The 18,156-nt window shown below is 37.7% G+C and overlaps 1 protein-coding gene across 2 annotated transcripts in view; it reads right to left on the bottom strand.

Annotated features, from left to right (window-relative positions):
- The window catches only part of ARID2 (AT-rich interaction domain 2), a 105,317-nt gene that overhangs the window by 2,823 nt on the left and 84,338 nt on the right, over positions 1–18,156 (bottom strand). For both annotated transcript variants that reach the window (XM_042872455.1, XM_042872456.1), the window contains 5 exons: positions 9,794–9,942; positions 4,732–4,870; positions 4,550–4,635; positions 1,046–1,169; positions 866–957 (listed from right to left, as the gene is read on the bottom strand). In XM_042872455.1, the coding sequence (XP_042728389.1) occupies positions 866–957; positions 1,046–1,169; positions 4,550–4,635; positions 4,732–4,870; positions 9,794–9,942 (590 nt within the window). The remainder of the gene's footprint in view (positions 1–865; positions 958–1,045; positions 1,170–4,549; positions 4,636–4,731; positions 4,871–9,793; positions 9,943–18,156) is intronic.

The following is an 18,156-nucleotide window of genomic DNA, read 5'->3' as shown; positions in this document are numbered from 1 at the left end:
ACACTGAAATCAGACCAATCCAGGTTACAAGGAACCCCTGAAGTTACGTGCTACACCTCCTGCTCAAAGCAGGGCCATCTCCTAAGTTGGATCACACTGCTCAAAATTATATCCAGATGGGTTTTGAATATGTAAGAGGATAGAGATTGCACAGCCTCTTTAGGGAGCTCGATGACTTCTGTCTCCTTTCCCTCATTCTTTCCCCATGCTGTCCAAGAAGAATTTGATTGTGTACAGCCCTCATTTAGACAGTTAAAAACATCAGGAAGCGTTCTACACTGAGTACTGAGACCATTCCCTACTTAGTAAATGAAGAAAACAACAGAGACTTATGATAGTAAGGATCTCCTACGAGTCAGAGGAAAGTTGAGTTATTTATTAGAATTAACCCAACTTTGAAGGGAAAACTAACAGAGAGATAGCAATTGTGAAATGCAACTGGGTATCTTTCCACAACATTTAAAAACTTTCAGAAAACATTGTCCACCCTTTTCCTGGGTTGAAATAAAAGGGTATGGCCAATGGGAGGTTCCTTATAGAAGAATTAATTTTCAGTCATGCAGGACTGCCTTCAGGAGAAAAAGGGACAGGCCCATAGCAAAGACTTTTCTCACTTGCATCCAAAAATTTAGCCTGTTGAACTTACCAGACACATTTCAAAAGTCTAGATTACAAAACTATCCTAGATAAAGTGATGCTGAGCAGCTGTGTGGGCAGCAAAGCAGTGAGGAACTGGCAGAAAAACTGTACTGTCAGTGTTCATATTGTATTCTTAAAGGATAAGAAAATACGTCCTGTCGTTTGGTACGTAACAGAACAAAACTAACACTGCTCACTGGTATTAGAGGAATCAAACAATGCTCACCTGCGACCACATTCTGAATATTTACCAATATTTTTTAATATTAAGGCAGCTGTTAATCGGATGTGTTTAGTTATTGGTCCCTCTTTTTCATCCTACAAAAGAGAAGAAATAAAAAGTAAAAGCTCCATAAGAGTAAGCAACCATTTGTATCTACTAATACTTGAGTCAAACAATACTCACTGTAAAATCTCTGAAGACAAGGTTTCTTGATCCCCTCCTTAATGCCATGAGGGCAGCACTTGGATGATTCACAATGGCCTTCTGTGCTCTGGGAGTAGCAGCTGTACTCCCTACAACGGGCGGCCTACATGAGCAAAGAATGAATTAGTAACAATGACCTTTACACCACTTTCTAACACATTAACAACTCTGGACATTTATTTTGATAATTTTTTCAACCTATCTGAACTGAAAGATCCATTAACACACGGTGCTGCTACACAATTTATCTTTTGTTTCCATGGAGAGAAACATTATTGCAAAGCCTTCTGAAGTGTCACGAACATCATTTCGTGTGGGGGAAAAAGAAAAGCACTGCTCTTGAAGAGCACTCACAATTGCTCATCACCCACAATATTTGCGATGGAAAAGTACAATAAACTGCATAATGACATGGCAACCTTCCTGAAGTGCACCTACTTGAAGAAATGTTTTGTTAGACACAATTCAATGTGAGCAGTGATAATGGCTACCCAAATGTCAACTCAGATTTAGCCAGAGAATGTCCTAAAAATACAGCTGTTTAAAACCTGACCCAGCCTATCGGGACCATTAGACACCGAGACAATATAAAACAGGAAACAGTTGTACTTAGTAGGAAGCAATACAATTTAAAACCACTTAAATTATGATCTAAGACACAAAACATTTAACTGTTAAATTCAACCAAACATCTACCTTTATTACCCTTATTACCTCTATTGCAGCTTTCGAGCTGAGATTAAGAAATTACACAGGGCATTCTATAAAGCTGGTACAAGTAACAGACAAGGTGGAAGCAAATCCTTAATGTTAAATATTAACACTGAAGTCAACGCTCTTCCATGTGAGACTTTGACACAAATCATGCAACTGGTGTTAAAATGTTGAAGTACAGAACATTTAAAGAGTGAGACTCTTTAAAGCGTCATCTTAAAGGACGGCTGAAGTACTAACAGTGAAAAATATCACCACATTTCCATATGTTATATCATATTACTATGAATTCTTGTCCAACCTGGTTAGAAAATGCCAACATATCAGAAACATACGTTAGTGTTTGTTTGCAAAGGTAGCACAAATCAGATGTAAATGCTTCAGTTCTTAAAATGAGAATCAGTCCATAGCAATATTTAGGTATCTTTTAGCAACAAGAAGTGGAAACGGTCTGACTCCTCCCTAATACCTCAGTTCATAATTCCCATCATCCTCTCCTGATGAGAAATGACATTTTGAAAAACCTTTATGAAGGAATGAGAGAAGGAATCCTTCATAAAGGTTTTTCAAAACGTTGAATTAAGATACTGTTGGGCAATTGTATATGTTTATATGCAACTATGCAGCACAGTAATTATTGATTTTCTTTTTTAATTTCTGGGCCACTGTTGTTCTCTTTGTATTGAGAAGAACAATGAATCATCAGCAGAGGCTTCTCCAAACGTCCCTCTCAAACATCTACCATACAATACTTTGGAAAGCTGAACTGCTATTGCATCAAATCTAGAAATACTGAAATAGGGACAGCTGCAATAAATATGGATTGCCTTCCTTTTTATTTTTTATTTTTTGGGGTAAAAAGGTGATAAAATTTTACTGGCAACTCAAGCAGGCTGACTTGTATCTGTGTGCATGGACGCATCTCTGGAGTTCTAAAATTTCTTAATTTCAACATCATTTTGATGTCAAACCACTCATCCTCTGACTATAATTATCTCTTGTCCCATTTCCATGCTGCATCAAGAATATTTTGATAGCTAATACCACCAGCTACAGTGGCAACAAGGAAAAATAAATAAATAAAAGAGACTCAAATGTACAGCTATAGACAACATACTGATAATTGCTACTGCTACCTGACCTTCCAGACTGTAATATTCAGCTATCTCTGAAAACCGAAAGAAGAGTTAATATAACACAATTTTAAAAGCAAAGAAATAGAGAATTGAGGTGTAAACCAGCTCTGTAATAAAGCTTAATTTTGCCTACCTGGTTCTAGCAAAAGACATCACAGCTATTTTTTTGCCCATCACAATACCACCCCTACTTGGAAGACATTGTGATTAAGAAAACAGGCCTCTGTCTGTTACGGTGTCTCTGAAACACTGTTGTTCAGCAGATTTTGCTCCCTGCACCAGTAACACTCACTCTATCTGCACTCCCTCGGATGGAGAGAGACTAAGCAAAAGAAGTCAGCATATGATGAGAAGGTGCATGCCTGAAAGCTGATGGCTAAAACACACCTCCTCTCAGTACCATTTCTCTAGGATGTTTCAGCTCCATACAATATTCTGTTTTTTCTAACCTCTGCCTATTCCACTCTAAAGAAACTTGCAAAGACAGAGCCTACTGCACGTTATCTGTGTGACTGAACACTTATGGAATGGCAGAGCTGAAATCACACCATGCTTGTAGATTGTATCAGCCTGATGCTTCCTACTTGCCAAGTATTTAAGACCTTAAATTTTACCATCACTCTTCATTTTGTGGTTTTCAGAGGTCAGAATGCCACTTAGTTTCATGAAATAAGGCACTGTAAGGCAATCACGTTCGTGTTTTAAGAATTTTGGGGATCTTTTAGTCTTTTTGATTAAAAAAACCAAAACAACTTTTCACAGCTTCCATTCTCAATTTTCTCTCATTGCTGCCTCCCGCAGCATGGTAGCAATTTAACTAGCCACACAACGGATAGCAAAAGTCTGCCTGGGGACATGTAAATCACACCTCTGGCTTGCAATAAAGAGATTCCAGTTAGTTACTAACAAAACCCTCATCTTAACACAGGCATACAAGTAACTGAACCCTGAATAACTCCAACAGTAACTAAACCCCATTGTAACAGGTTTGCACGTCATTTTCAGATCACTGAAATAATGGTAGGAAAGAGGAGACACAAACCTGATTCCAGACAGAAGCACAAAATATGAAGACTTAGAGGTTTTGATATTTATCTTTATAATTTATTTTAAAGTAGCTGACCACAAAACTAGAAGGAACACAGCAAGTCAGAGGCACGTGGTTTAGTGATGATGGGTTGATGGTTGGACCAGATGACCTAATGAGATCTTAAAGATTTGACGATTCCAAGTGACAAGACAATCCAACTCAGCTGTACGAAAGAGCTGATTTGTACCCAAGTAACTTTCCATTTGCATTACAAGCACTTATCTGTTACAGTAAAAGTTATAAAACACTATTCAGTTGAGTATTTTAAGAATAATGTTTATCATAGAACACTGGCAAACATACCTTCAAGAACCACCTGCTCTCTTAATGACAACTTAACTGTATTTCCTACATCAGAGTCTTTTCCCTCTTTTACTAGTTTGTCCTAATGCAATGGACCTCAAATTTAATAGCTGTGTAATAGTCAGCTGCAGACTCCATGTACAGCTTCACCTGATAAATCAAGTTCTAAATACACAAATTCTTCCAATGATTCCCATTACTCTCATTTTCTTTAGTGCTAAGAAGGCCTAAGTCTCTTACTTATTGGAAGGCTTCTGAATTCCTCCTTGCCCTGGTTCATCTTGCTTTAATCCTGCAAGCAAAGCATCTCTGGAACAATGTTTATCCTATAATGGGAAAAAAAAGAAAGGCAGTGAGAAGGTGCGTGGAAATTTCCCACAGAGCTGCTACTAATTTTTGAAGTAGTGAAAAAAGAACTGCACCTGTAAATGGGTAATGAAGGAAAACCTCTGCCGCTGGAAAGGTTCACATCCCTCCCATAAGCATTGCCCTGGGTAGACATCTTTTCCTCCATGTTCAGTTGCTGCGTGATAGAAAACCTGTGATGGTGTTTGAAACCACCTACAGAAAGAGAAGAAGGGAGAATTTAAAGCTTTTTTTAAATTTTGGTTAACACTACGGTGCAAATGCCACAAACACAACCCACACTGCCTTTTATTTCCTGAAACAAAACGTGGATTAATAAGAGAAAAACTGTACACGTCTAAATGGAAAACAAAAATCATGTATGTACCAACAGTGAGCTACCAATAAATGGCATTACGATTTTCCTTATCCAATTAAAATATCATGATTTTCTATTTATATTGTACTAAAGAAATAACACATCTCAATTGCAACAGAACTTCTATGCAATACAAACAAAACATAGTAATGGACTATAAGCAGTAAAAAAAAATGTTGGATTGCATTCATTACTTTTCTTCTTCACTGATGGCCATACTCAGACCTTACTTGAAATATAATTGGGAAATAAAAGAATAAACATAATTCACCCTATTTGCTCTCTATAGTGAATACTTGCCAAAACTGATGGAAAATAATCAGTGTAACATTTGTGCTTTTTAGTACATGAACTTTGAATTTCAAGAAAATAGGTAGATGACACTTCCTGATGCACACAGAAGTTGGAAGATGTCACTTACATCACTCTTTCTGACTCACTTAAACCTAAATTTTTAAATGACTTCCTCAAATCAGTTTGCTTCCCCATAGTCCTAGAGGATACGACATTAGATACTTCAGCAAATAAAGTGCTTCTGCAGCAATTAAATAAGTCCTCCTAAATTTGCCCATGTATTACTCTATGTTTTCATAATGTTCTGCTGGTGAAGGCCTGCTCAGCATAATAAGGGTTTTCGTCCATTTCAAAGTGGGAGCAAAGTTACAATTCATCTCAAAATACTGATCAATCTACCATTCCTAGAGCTGTACATGTGACCATTTGAAAATACATCAAAACAACCCATCTTTTGCTGCCTCTCAAAACTCATATGGAGATACACTATATTTCAAAAAATATTAAATGAAAACTGTGAATGACTAAAGGCTGCTCTTTTTAGCCTAGATATATCTTAGAATATAACTCAATCATTTCAAATTGCATCCATTACTTCAAGAGACAAAAAATGGCCACATTAAACAAAAGACTTGGCCACTTACAATCCATTTTGATACAACTAACCCAGCTTGTGAATATGCTCACAGCTTGGACAGAATCGATCTGGTAATCTAGCTGCTGCCCTTGGAATACTCATTTCCACCTTCATCCATTTGCTGGATGGAGGCACTGCCATAGCAGTCTTAGCAGAGAAAACACAATACACCCACCTCAGTAACTCCACGCGCTACTGTTTTAATTTCAAATAACAAGAGAAGTATTTAAGATGCTTGGCTGAACTCATTGGGCTGATCAGTGCTGAAAGGGAGATGGCCTCCAACCACACTTCCAGAGAGCAGCCAAGGATGAAGCACCATCTCACAACCCATAGCAGAGGGTTATGGACAAGTTCAGAGCACTCCTTCCATGTGCCACTACTCGACTCAGTGTCATCCATTATACAACACCTGCAATCAGTATGAAGTCCTAAGCAACAAAAATACCATTACCTGAAGCTCACAACAGTGTCAGAAGGCTAGCAGAGACAAATCTTAGTTATAAACTGAATCCTATTGCAATAACCACCTCGTAGCTGGAGGGCTGGAACTATGGCATCCTTAAGGGCTCTTCTAACACAAAGAATCCTATGAAAAATCTCTGGCACAGATAAAACAAATCTCATGGCATAAGTCAAATCCAAAATGTTGTTTAAAACATTTTGTTCAGCAAAGCACTATTTTTCTTAAAGCTCTGCCATTTTAACCAAGTTGGTTCATTCACTATATCATAAATACCTTTGATGCTGTACTTGAAACACTAATCTGAGATGATTCTGATTTACCACAACTTTGCAAGGAGAAACTATTTTTCAAATGAACTAGATTCCATTCAGTAACTAAGGCAGAACTGTCAGAATTTACAGTATTAGTCTGTAAAACTTGAAATTTATTCAGAAAAAAAAACCATACTTATTCATAAGCATTAAAGCAACATTTAACAATACTAATAAAATAAAATTTAAGTACTGAGAATATGGTCAGTTGAACCTAAACTCTTAGTTGCCACTTAATTCCTCCATCACTCTGTTCTGCTGCTGAACAGAACACTAAACTAATAGCTGACCTGACAGGCAGTGGAGACTCAACAGCATTTTCAATTTATGTTTTAAAATGCAAAGCAATTCAGAAGCAGACAGCTCCTGCCTACTTGTGAAACAAAATAACAGCTTTTAAATTAACCTTAGAAATTAGCAATACTTGCAGACAGCTGAACTTTAAAGCAGAACACCTACTTATTCTATTACATCTTTAATGCAAGGCACTAAGGACACCTTTCAGTGTTTTACTCCCTGTTCAGATACTTAACCAGAATTTATGTGAGTGGCCTATCTTTAACAGTGCAGTTGGGCCTGATTTCGTGGTCCTCGGACACCACAGGTACTGAATAAAGAACATGCCATGGACATGTTTCACATCACTGTACTAACTGCAGGATGAAGTATCAATACCTGGTATAATGCTTCCACAGTAAACTATTAAAAAAAACCAACATCCTTCCTCCCACCTTCAGAATCTCGCTGGTCACAGCACCAGTAACTCAGTAGGTAAAAAAGAGCACACAATTTTATATATTCCTAATCATTCTGATTGCCAGTAAAATATTTTTAAAGGACTCCAAGGCCTCCTGCAATGCATCCAGGAGGAAAAATTGAACACTAACACTTTGTGAGAATAAAACTAAAGAACACGTTCATCTAAATAACTAATCTGCTAATCAACTTCATCTGCTGCCATACCTTTGTGATTAGTTGTGAATACCACAAAGGAAGCACTGCTCTATCACTGCCTTATGCTAAACCCAACTGCTTAGTGTCTAATGACTAAGCAAACATGGCTGAAACCAAATATCAGATGTAAAATTAATGAAGTAGACTAATAAGCTACTGAAAAGAAGCTTCTTGTTTCTTGCTAAAACAACTCTGCAAGAACAGCCAAGACTGACTGTTTTCACAGTAATTCTTAGTAATAGGTGGTAAGTCTGGATTTTTATGTGTTTAGTAGAAAGAGGAAGCCACCAGGAGAGATGATGTTCTTTGTCTTTCATCAAGCTGGCGACAGAGTATGCATAAACAATATAAGCAATGATGAAAATGCTAACTTAACATTTTGATTCTTTCTTCACCACAAAGAATGATGAGAGTAACATTCACAGAAACTGATTTTAGGCTGGAGTTAAAATAAATGTTTTAAAAATCATCACCAGCCATCAGAACAAGAACTGTGTGTTAGAAAGACTACACTGTAACAATGCAAAATCTCTGAAGGCTTTTAAAAGCAACAAAACTTAATGATGAACAAAACCCAGTATAATGACAGGAGGAACTAAAAATACAGAAATAGTACAGTATCTTTGACATAGAACATGTAGATCAACTTAAAAAAACACAGGGCACACCCACTGACTACAGGAAAATTTACTGGAATGACAGCTTAAGACAGACTTGTAAAAATACTGATAATGTAAGGTAATCATAATTGTATTGCTTTCTCTTCTGCCCCAAGGTTTGTCTGCTTATAAGCACATCTTAGTTCACATGTGACATCAATCTGTTCCATGGTTAGATGCCACCTCAATTCTACATAACTTATCCTACATAACTGAAGACACAGAAGAAAGCTGCTGACAGACTTATGCTTCAAAACTTTAGTCCAGGCTTCTGTTATCTAGCAGATAGCTACAGCAACATCCAGAATCTTATCTAAAACATGTACATTTTGACACTGACTTAATGATCCTTGTATTGTTTATAAGGAATGAAAGAAACAGAATCTAGTGTTTCAGAGGTTCTATAAATTGTCCCTCAGTATTCCTCAGTTTATCAGCTCTTTCAAATGCCTCATTTTGCCCAGCAGTTCAAACAATTCTAACTTTCCCATTATTTTGTTCCTACTTTCTGAACACCTGTGCAACATCTTTCTGGCGAATGAGGCCACCTGTGTGCTCCTTTATCTTGTCCAACAACTACAATTAAGTGTCTCAACCTCTTTTGTGCCCATCCTAAACTCACGTAATATCTCTGCTTTCCAAGTGGCCATTTGACAGCTACCTTTGTCTCACCAGTCTGTACCCTTCTCTGAAAACTCATCACGTTCACAAACCTATTTTATTTTAAAAAAAAATTAGTGTCAAGATAAACATATAGATAAAAGGAGAGTATTATGTGTTTTCATGAACCTACATCCAAAAATCTGCTAGCTCACCTCCCTGTATCATTATTATTATTTTATTTTTAAGGACAAAACCAACAAATCCAAGAATTCTAATCATTGCTATCAAGTCCTAGGACTAAGTTCCATTTTACTTCCTTTTGTAACAAGGGAGTCTTGTGACATACAAATGGTTCCATAATTACTATAATTATTCATAATCTAAATAAAACTTTGACCAGGACAGAGAAGTACAATATGCCACTCTGGCAAAACTGGAAATGCAAGGAAGATACTAAAAGCTGTACATGTAAGAAAATGACTCAACAGTTCTAACTAAAGTGCAGCAACTATTTTTATAATTGTAATACAGAGAACAAGCTTTAGAACTGGATTTTTTTTCTTAAATACATGAATATAATTTTCTGCTGAAAAATAAAATTAGAAGAAAGCCATCTAGTATATGTTTTCTGTTTTGAAGTATAATTGAGAGCAACTAAACATCTTGCTTTCTCCCACCTCTGCTTCAACGCTTTTCACTTTTTCTTTTCCCTATTAAAAAAGTATAAGGTATCTTAAGGAAGCAGAATGGATAGAACTTGTAAAATCTCTTTTTACATACAAGCACTTGCTACTTATCACTAAACGGTAGTTAAGTAGAGGAGCTTTTGACTTTACTTTTTACAAGATTGCCATAGACACATGAAGTTCTGTCCAGGTTTCTTCATTTGCTCTGCATGCTGACTTGCTGCAGTGTATGAAGGTGGCTGCAAATTGAGCTGCTGGCCCTGTACTTGCACTGTTGGTATCGACGTTGCAGGTGTGCTCTGTAGAAAAGGTTAAAGCACAGTTTTAAACACGGCACTTAACAAGACATAAAAAACAGTTCACTGTTTGTTCAAAGATATTTTGCTTCACATTTCAATCAACCAACAAATGTTCACATTTTAACACTTTCATCTCAAAATAAGCATTAAGAGACATAACAACCAGGGACACATACAGCTCTTGTAGTGCATCATTTAGGCCTAAGTTTCTGATATTCAAAACTCTTACGTTGAAATTCAAACACAGAATTAAGAATCCAAAGGTACTTCTAAAGGGTATTAGTGGAACAAAGGTTATTGCTATTTTATATAAAGCTTTTACTTAAAGCAAAAGAAAAATGGCAAACTGAAAGGTGTGCAGTATCAGCATAGGGATTAGTTTTCTTCCCCATTTAAATGCAGGAGAAAATATTACTAAAAAGTAAAATGACCAACAATATAGCTAAAACTGCCTTATTTGCTTTGATAAAATGGTTTTGTATGCTGCTTCTGTGGAATTCTTCTACTGTCTCATTAGTACACAACAGTCTGTTACAGAGCACACTAAAAAACTTAAATTGAACAATGGTGAATGAACAGCACCAAAGAGCAGCAGGCTCAACCCATGACATTCATTCTCCATAAAACTTTGCAACGATGTAATTCTTGAAGCTCTTGCAAAACCACACTGTACATTTATACAAAACACCAGAACATGTGAACGTGCTGTATAGCTTGTGTACAGAGAAGTGCAAACATCTCAAACTGGAAAAAGATGTTTCCCTTTATCTCTTACAACATTAAAAGAATCTTATCTTAATACTGGATAAAAATTATCCAGTCAACTACAAAGTTCCAAATAAGGCAATATACAGGCAAATACCTTTCCCCCCCCCCCCCCCTTTTTTTTTTTTTCCTCTCTTCTGAATAGTAAAAATAATGGCTGCTGATTACCCAATTTTGAAACACTGGTTATTTTAAAATATTGTTTCTCTTTTTTTTTCTTAGCAGGCTCTGGCTGGCCAGACATTTATGAGAATAGTGACAGTAAAAACATAAAGCTTCTACATCTTATCTGGACCTAACATTCTCTTATTCTCTTCTGTTCCAAAGGGAATGCAACATTACAAAACCAAAGGAAGCAGCTTTCAAATTTACTTTCAAATGGTGTACACAAGACCTTGCTGATACCAATATAGCTCTGATACTGAATAGCTCTAGATTTTAACTGCAAAGAAAGAAACAGTTAAGGGCAAACTTCTAACATTTCATTTGCACAGTGGTCTTAAGTTTCCTTCCTGCTGCTCTCTTTTGGCAGTGCAGACACCATGTCACAAAGTAAGGAGTTCATTACAGATTGTACAGCACTAGTGATGAAGAAGTCAGATAACAAAACTAATCAAAACCAAACTAACCCCGCGTCCAAGCCTAAATCCTGGTGAAAACATGACAATGCTCAGCAAAAAGTCCAGAACATGTGACTATTACATGATGCACGTGACCTGCAGGTATGAAAAGCTGTAAGAAAGGACCCCTGAGTCCATTAATCATAAATGAAAATATTTTTGAACTCCGAATTATTTTCACCTAAAGTTCTGTAATCAATTTAGCAGATTGGGTAATTGATTTTCACAATCTATCTTTTATCATAGGTAGCCACCAGCAGATCCTTTTAAGATCAACCTCCCTTCAGTCAAGCATTTTTAAAATGAAGCTGAAAGCAAAATGATCCAGAGTCAGCAATACAGCTTGTTTTGCAAGCTTCATTTAGCATCCTTACAGCAGTACATAATCATGGTCTTTGTACAACTTTTTATCCCTGCAGAACTTCTGTCTCATTTAATGAATGAGAGAGAGTGAAATTACTGAATGAATTCAGGATTTCATTTAATTCTCATCATTCAATGTGTGGTTCATGTATTATTTACCCCATTCTAAGCAAACCCTATAATTAATCCAGAATTATGAATTTTCTCAAGAGTTTTCCTGGCAAGCTCTCCTAGTGATATTCTAAGGTTTTAAACATTATTTTTAACGAGACAGTATCATTTTAAATAAGGAGAACTGAGATACAGAACACAACATGTTAAATACCAAAAATGAAAGAGTTGAGAAAAGGAAACGATTTTCAAAACAAAAATTAAAACTGATTGCAATTTTTTTTCTACTCTGGATTCCTGTGAGAAAAAAATATGAAGTTGGTAAACTGAAATTTGTACAATAATTGTTATTCAGGAATCTCTTATTGCTGCAGTACTATGAAGTCACGTAGCTTCATTCAAACTTGTAGCATTGGATGCTTACAATGCCCAGGTATTTTTAAGTCAAATTTACTGCCCATCTATCATCTGCACTGATCACAGTAAATTTAAACAAATGAGAGGAAGTCACATTTGTTTTCCTAGGTCTTATTTCTGAAGCACAAGGTCTACATTTGAATATCTTACAGCTTTCCTTTCTTTGTTCCAGAGATCAGAAGTAATATTAGGTGTATATTTTTCAGAATGTAAACTCCTTCGTTTCAGAACTACAGCAGAAATACTTGCAATGAATTATCTGTTATATCACTGATGTGCAATGACTATGCAATGTTAGTTGTGATGTTAAAGAAATAAATATGACAGACATTTCATTTCCTGGAATGAATCCTTTGTGGGAGAAGTACCACTGAAAGAAATCTCCTCATGTGATCAGAAATTACACAAAATTTCCTCCACTAGCAGAAAACATTTAGTAATTCCAGGCTCCTTTAGCAATCTAATGCCCAGTAGCCTAACACACCTGAAAGAGTTTTAAAGCACCTTTATATATTTAGGTTAGCTCTCTTCATTATTATTGTTTGCAGTTGACACTACTCAGCACTTCTGCAAATCAGATCTCCCTGTACCCCTGCCCTGAAAAGATATCTCTAACATCAGCATCCCATCTTTTTTATTCTGAAATACATAACCTAATTATAAAATCGCCTTCCAAGTTCACTCAGTGCCATTTTAAGGACTTACGAGTGCCCATATAGGACATAAATATACACATTTTTGAGAAACTAAGCACTAACTGCAGTAGGGCAGCTACATACATAATGCTTATATTACCTATGCACACATAAAGAATGCATTTGTATTTAGTGAGTTCCTGTCTCAAAGGATCTGAGCTATTCTGCAAAAATTTGCCGTAAATTACAAGTTCCACACAAACTGACCTCCAAACTGCACCTGACATGTTTCTGGCTACCCTAAGAACATAGCATATGGTGTTTAAAGGCGTTAGAACACTGAACAAATCAGCATAAAAGACAACCAGACGCAGGGCAGCCTCAAGAGCTTCTTAGGGAGAGGCACAGAAGTAACATTCTGACAACTGATTCCATCTTTAATTGCAGTTTCCGATGGCAACCCCTACCCAAGTACAGTCCAAATTCCTTTAAACACTTTATGGGAACTTTCCTGTATGTCCTGTTGTTGATTGCTAGGGTCTCTGCAGCAAGATGTCAACTCAAGGCATGTCTCTCAGCCTGCAGCATAGGCTGCAGGTGCAAAAGCATGAGTTTTTATGATAAAAGTTAGGATTTCTGTAACTTTACTGCCTTCTGTGCAAAACTGAGTTATGCAGGTTGCCTGCCATCGGTAGTTTATCCCAGAGATAAAGCCTGCTTGCCTACATATACAAGCTATTCCAAAAGTAATGCCTCCTATTTAATTCCATGGAAACTACAACAGCTACAAAGAACACAATAACAATATTTGAAAGAGCAAATTCCCAGCTACTAAACACACCACAACTGCACCAACATTAGCTACGCATTTTTGCCAGCGATGAACAAGAGCCTGCACACATCACACGCATGCACCAGCAGAGGTGCCCCACTGCCACTGTTGCCACTGCTGAAACACACCATCCACCTCCTCACCATGCTCACATCCATTGCTTGGTCTCCTGAAACGTTCACCAAGTGTGGATGAATGTCAGCGGGTGCAAACACGTAACCAGCTGTGACCTGCGTTAGCCTGTTTCGGTGTTGTACAGATGTAATTGTTCTGCTTTACACATCAATTTTGCTCTCACTAGTGGAGGCTACACCTGGCTTAGCCTGACTTGCTATAACTGGAACCAGATAACCTCTTCTAGAATCATTTTCCTATTACCAGAGTGTACTTTGGTTTAGAGAAGAAGGCGAGGTCCAATATGGAGACACAGTAAATGCTGAACTATGGCTAATAAGCCCAGCTGAGTTGGAGACCCTGTTAAGAGGGTTGGAGATTGGAGATGCCCTGTTAAGAACCACCAGGATCCCTGAAATGCACTCCTCATCACAGCACAGGCACAATCCCATTCTAGAAAGCAGCTATTTTCATTTTCAACCTACTGAAATTCCTGTACAGTGGAGAGCTGTGACTAAAAAATACCTTGAACTATGAATTAAAAAGAATAATATCAAGCTTTTTTTTTTTTTCCTATTTACTTCATCTTTAATTAATCTTAACTTTACCTTTACCCATTATCTCTGATCGCTTCTTATCTTCAGGATAAAAAAGTTACTTCTGAGTTGACCACATTAAAGGCAGAAATGAGGTACAGCCTCACCAAGAACCTGGCACAGACTACTAATATACAGAGGAGGATGATTAAAAAGAACAGTTTTCTCATCCTGCTCTCCAGGCCAATGAAAACAAGAATATATTGCAATGCAGATATAAGTGAATTGCGTAGCCAAGACCAACAATGCTGGCTGTATTGCTCTCAGAGCATATTACTTGACCTGCATCACTGATGTTGACTTCAGAGGCAGCTGTTTGATCCCTCCTCCAATTCATTTTGAAGGAAAACCTTAGGCAGCAGTCTTTACAGAATTACAAATTTAAGCACAGTGAGAAGTATATTATTTTTAGAGACTATACTTAGGATGGGCTGTTAAAATTTTGCTTACAATTGAGCACTGTATCCTACTGCAACACTTCAAACTACCAACAGTTTTAAAAATGCATTTCACTATCTACCCTACACACTGCTGTGCATAAAATTGAAAACAATACAGATGGTCCTTCTAAGACTTTCTTCTCTTGGATATTTTTCTGTGTTGATGTGGCTTAACCACATCCTTAGGCTGCATTGAAAGAGGGGTGGCCAGCAGGGTGAGGGAGGTGTTCCACTCTGCTCTGCCCTCCTGAGGACCTATCTAGAGTACTGCGGCCAGCTCTGGGGCCTTCAACATAGGAAAGATGTTGAGCTGTTGGAGCGGGTCCAGAGGAGGGCCACAAAGATGGTAAGAGGGCTGGAATACTTCTCCTATGAAGATAAATTGAGGGAGTTGGGCTTGTTTAGCTTGGAGAACAGAGAGATCCAGGTAGACCTCACTGCAGTCTTCCAAATCCTAAAGCGGGACTACAAGAAAGCTGGAGAGGGATTTTAAGAAGAGCAAGTAGCAACAGAAGAAAAGGTTTTAAACTAAGTGGGAAAATTTAGAGCAGATATTCAGAAGAAATTCTTTACCCAGATGCTGATGAGGCATTAGAACAGGTTAGCTGTGGATGCCCAATCAGTGGAGGAACATTCAATGACAGGTTGGATGGGTCCCTTCCAGCCCAGATCATACTACCATTACTAAAAACTTTATGTTTCACATCTTTAAGACAATGAATGTACATTAAAAGGCAACCCATAAGCTGAAATGAATATAGCATGATTTGAGTATGAAGGTGGGGTCAGGGGGACGGGTAGGCACTAAAGCAAATGTTCTCTCCTTGTCAGGTTGCTAAGCTTTAAGTCTGCAACAGTGCACTTCACAAGCAAAGAGCAATAAAAGCACAATCTGAATTTCAGTACTTCCAGCTGAGAAACTCATTTGCTCTGTGACTAAGAATGAATTACATCTCCTGTGGCTACACACCTGCTTTCTGGTGCACAGTAATCCTCAGCTCCCAAAACAATGGAGAGCAGGAGCAAACAGTTAAGGAGATGCTTACACAGTTTTGGCCACCTAAATTTCCACACAAGCATGCTCCGTGTGGGAGGCCTCAGGAGAAATGGGAGTGCATTACGAGGGGATAACAGTGATGAGCAGGAAAGTAAGTGATTATTTTAAAAGAGAGATGAGGCAATTTAGGAGGACTGCTCCAAAAGTAATGCCTCTTGTTTTATAACGTTAGTCAGAGGCGGATGTCAGTGGTATGGCAGTAGAGATTGAACTTTCCCACTAATATTGCGTTGCATTTTGTTGCCGTGTGACAGATGGCAGCAGAGGGCATTCTGACAAAATAGCAACTGACATGAGTGTGTATGAAGCAGAGGTGTCACTGAAATCCTCCATGCAGAAAAAACTGCACCCACTGACATTCATCAAAGCTTGCTGACCATATATGGAGGCCAAACAGTGGATAGCAGCTCAGTGAGGCGGTGGGTGGTGAGTTTCAGCAGTAGCAACAGCAATGTGAAAGACAAGTCATGTTTGGGATGGCCATGCAGGTGTTTGGTTTTTTTTTAATTTTTTTTTTTAACAAGTGCAACACGTAGGCTCTTGCTCATCTCTGGTGAAATAAACAGCTAACAGCAGTGTCTACACTGAAGAAGAGCGTTTTGCAGTTGAGAATTTGCTCTATCAAACAGTGTTAATGTGCTCTTTATATCTGTGGTAGTTTCCATGGAAATAAATAGGAGGTTCTACTTTCACACCGATCTATGTAAATTTGATTTGCTCACTTTCACCTGGTGGAGTATCAGAGCGCTTCTTCAAAACATAAACCTACTGGGACAAACTAACATGGTTATATTCAACAGATGTTTTGGAAGAATTTTGAGTAAGAAAAAAATTGGAAAAAAATAAGTAAACAGACAGGTAATTACTCATTTCTTTTTCCTTTTCCTCCATCAGTCCAGCACAATACCTCAGGAAAGCCATAGTTCAGGAACAGAGTACCAGAAATAAAAGAAAAGAAAGCCAATGAAGTAAGTGCCAACTCTGCTGTCTCTCAAGACTACACTTTCAAGGGCTTACAAAGTACAGATATAAGAAAAAAAACCAACAATGCATGTTCCTCTTCTGAGATAACCCATATACACATAGGTCAACAGTTGTATAAGAATACAAAAAACATATCTCAAGACAGTATTTAAGTAGTTATTTTTCAGTGAGTTCTGCTCATGAGTACAATTCACACTCGAACAATCGCAGATGGTACCTGGAAGATACCTGTACTTGTCCAACTGGATTTAGGTAGCAATACATAGTCTTTCTCATAAATACAAAGTTCATAATTTTCATTATTGTGGCAAGCCATTTATTTTTCCCTCAAGGGTACAAAGGCAGCCAATTTCGTACTGCTTTTCATATTGCAAAACCAACCTTCTCTTAACTTTTATGTTCCCTTGAGAGTTATTTTGCTCTTTTCCTCGCCTCCACTTTGCTGTTTCCCTTTTTGTTTGCCTTATCTTTTCTTTGGTTCAAGCCTTGTCCTTTTCCCCTCTCTGCAGTTTATGACAACTCTCCTGCTGCATAACCAAACTCGCCTCTATTTGCTATCTTTGGCATCTTCTTTTCCACCCTTCCTGCTGTGGTCTAATTTTATTACAAATTTTCTTCTATTTCTTTCTTACTTCTCTGAAACACACACTCTAGTTTAAAATAAAATTTATAGATAACTAGAAGGAAAATAAAGATAGCAAGAAGGAAATAATGTACAAACAGCTTCAGCAGCTATATAATTTTGCCATGGCTAATATCCCTTTATTTCCTGTCCCTCACCATTTCTCTTCACTGAAGTGTATTTATACTGAATTTCACACTGTAGAAGTCGCCTGTTCTCTTATTTCCGCTGCAAGATACAGAACATACAGGAGGTACCGCAGAAAAGATAAAACAATACAGATGTTCAACTGAAAACAGTGCTCCTTAGCTGCTGCCTTTCAAAAAGTTAGAGACAAGGAAGCTGCTTATCATACAAGGAAGACTCCCAAAATAGGAGAGAGAAAATCATTTCCTACGATTACAGAGGACCTAGACCTAACAGTCATCAGTGAAACTCACACTGAGCTCATAAGAATTAGGCTCTGTAGTACTTCTGGATGTCCTGAGTGTACTCCTAGATCAGATTCAACATTGGTAACCCTTCACATCTGCTTTTCCAACAGAACAATGGCTATGCAGCAGCTTTGGGGGGGTGGGGGAAGGAGCTACACAGGATGACTTCAGTACCATTTATAATTCAACACAATTTTGAAATGAAGTTTTCTTTTGTGATTTTG

This window comes from Lagopus leucura, unplaced genomic scaffold (assembly GCF_019238085.1).
Source record: "Lagopus leucura isolate 7727_CA_CO unplaced genomic scaffold, USGS_WTPT01 Super-Scaffold_100008, whole genome shotgun sequence".
Classification (NCBI taxonomy): Eukaryota; Metazoa; Chordata; class Aves; order Galliformes; family Phasianidae; genus Lagopus; species Lagopus leucura.
This window is presented reverse-complemented; position numbering and strand designations above follow the sequence as displayed.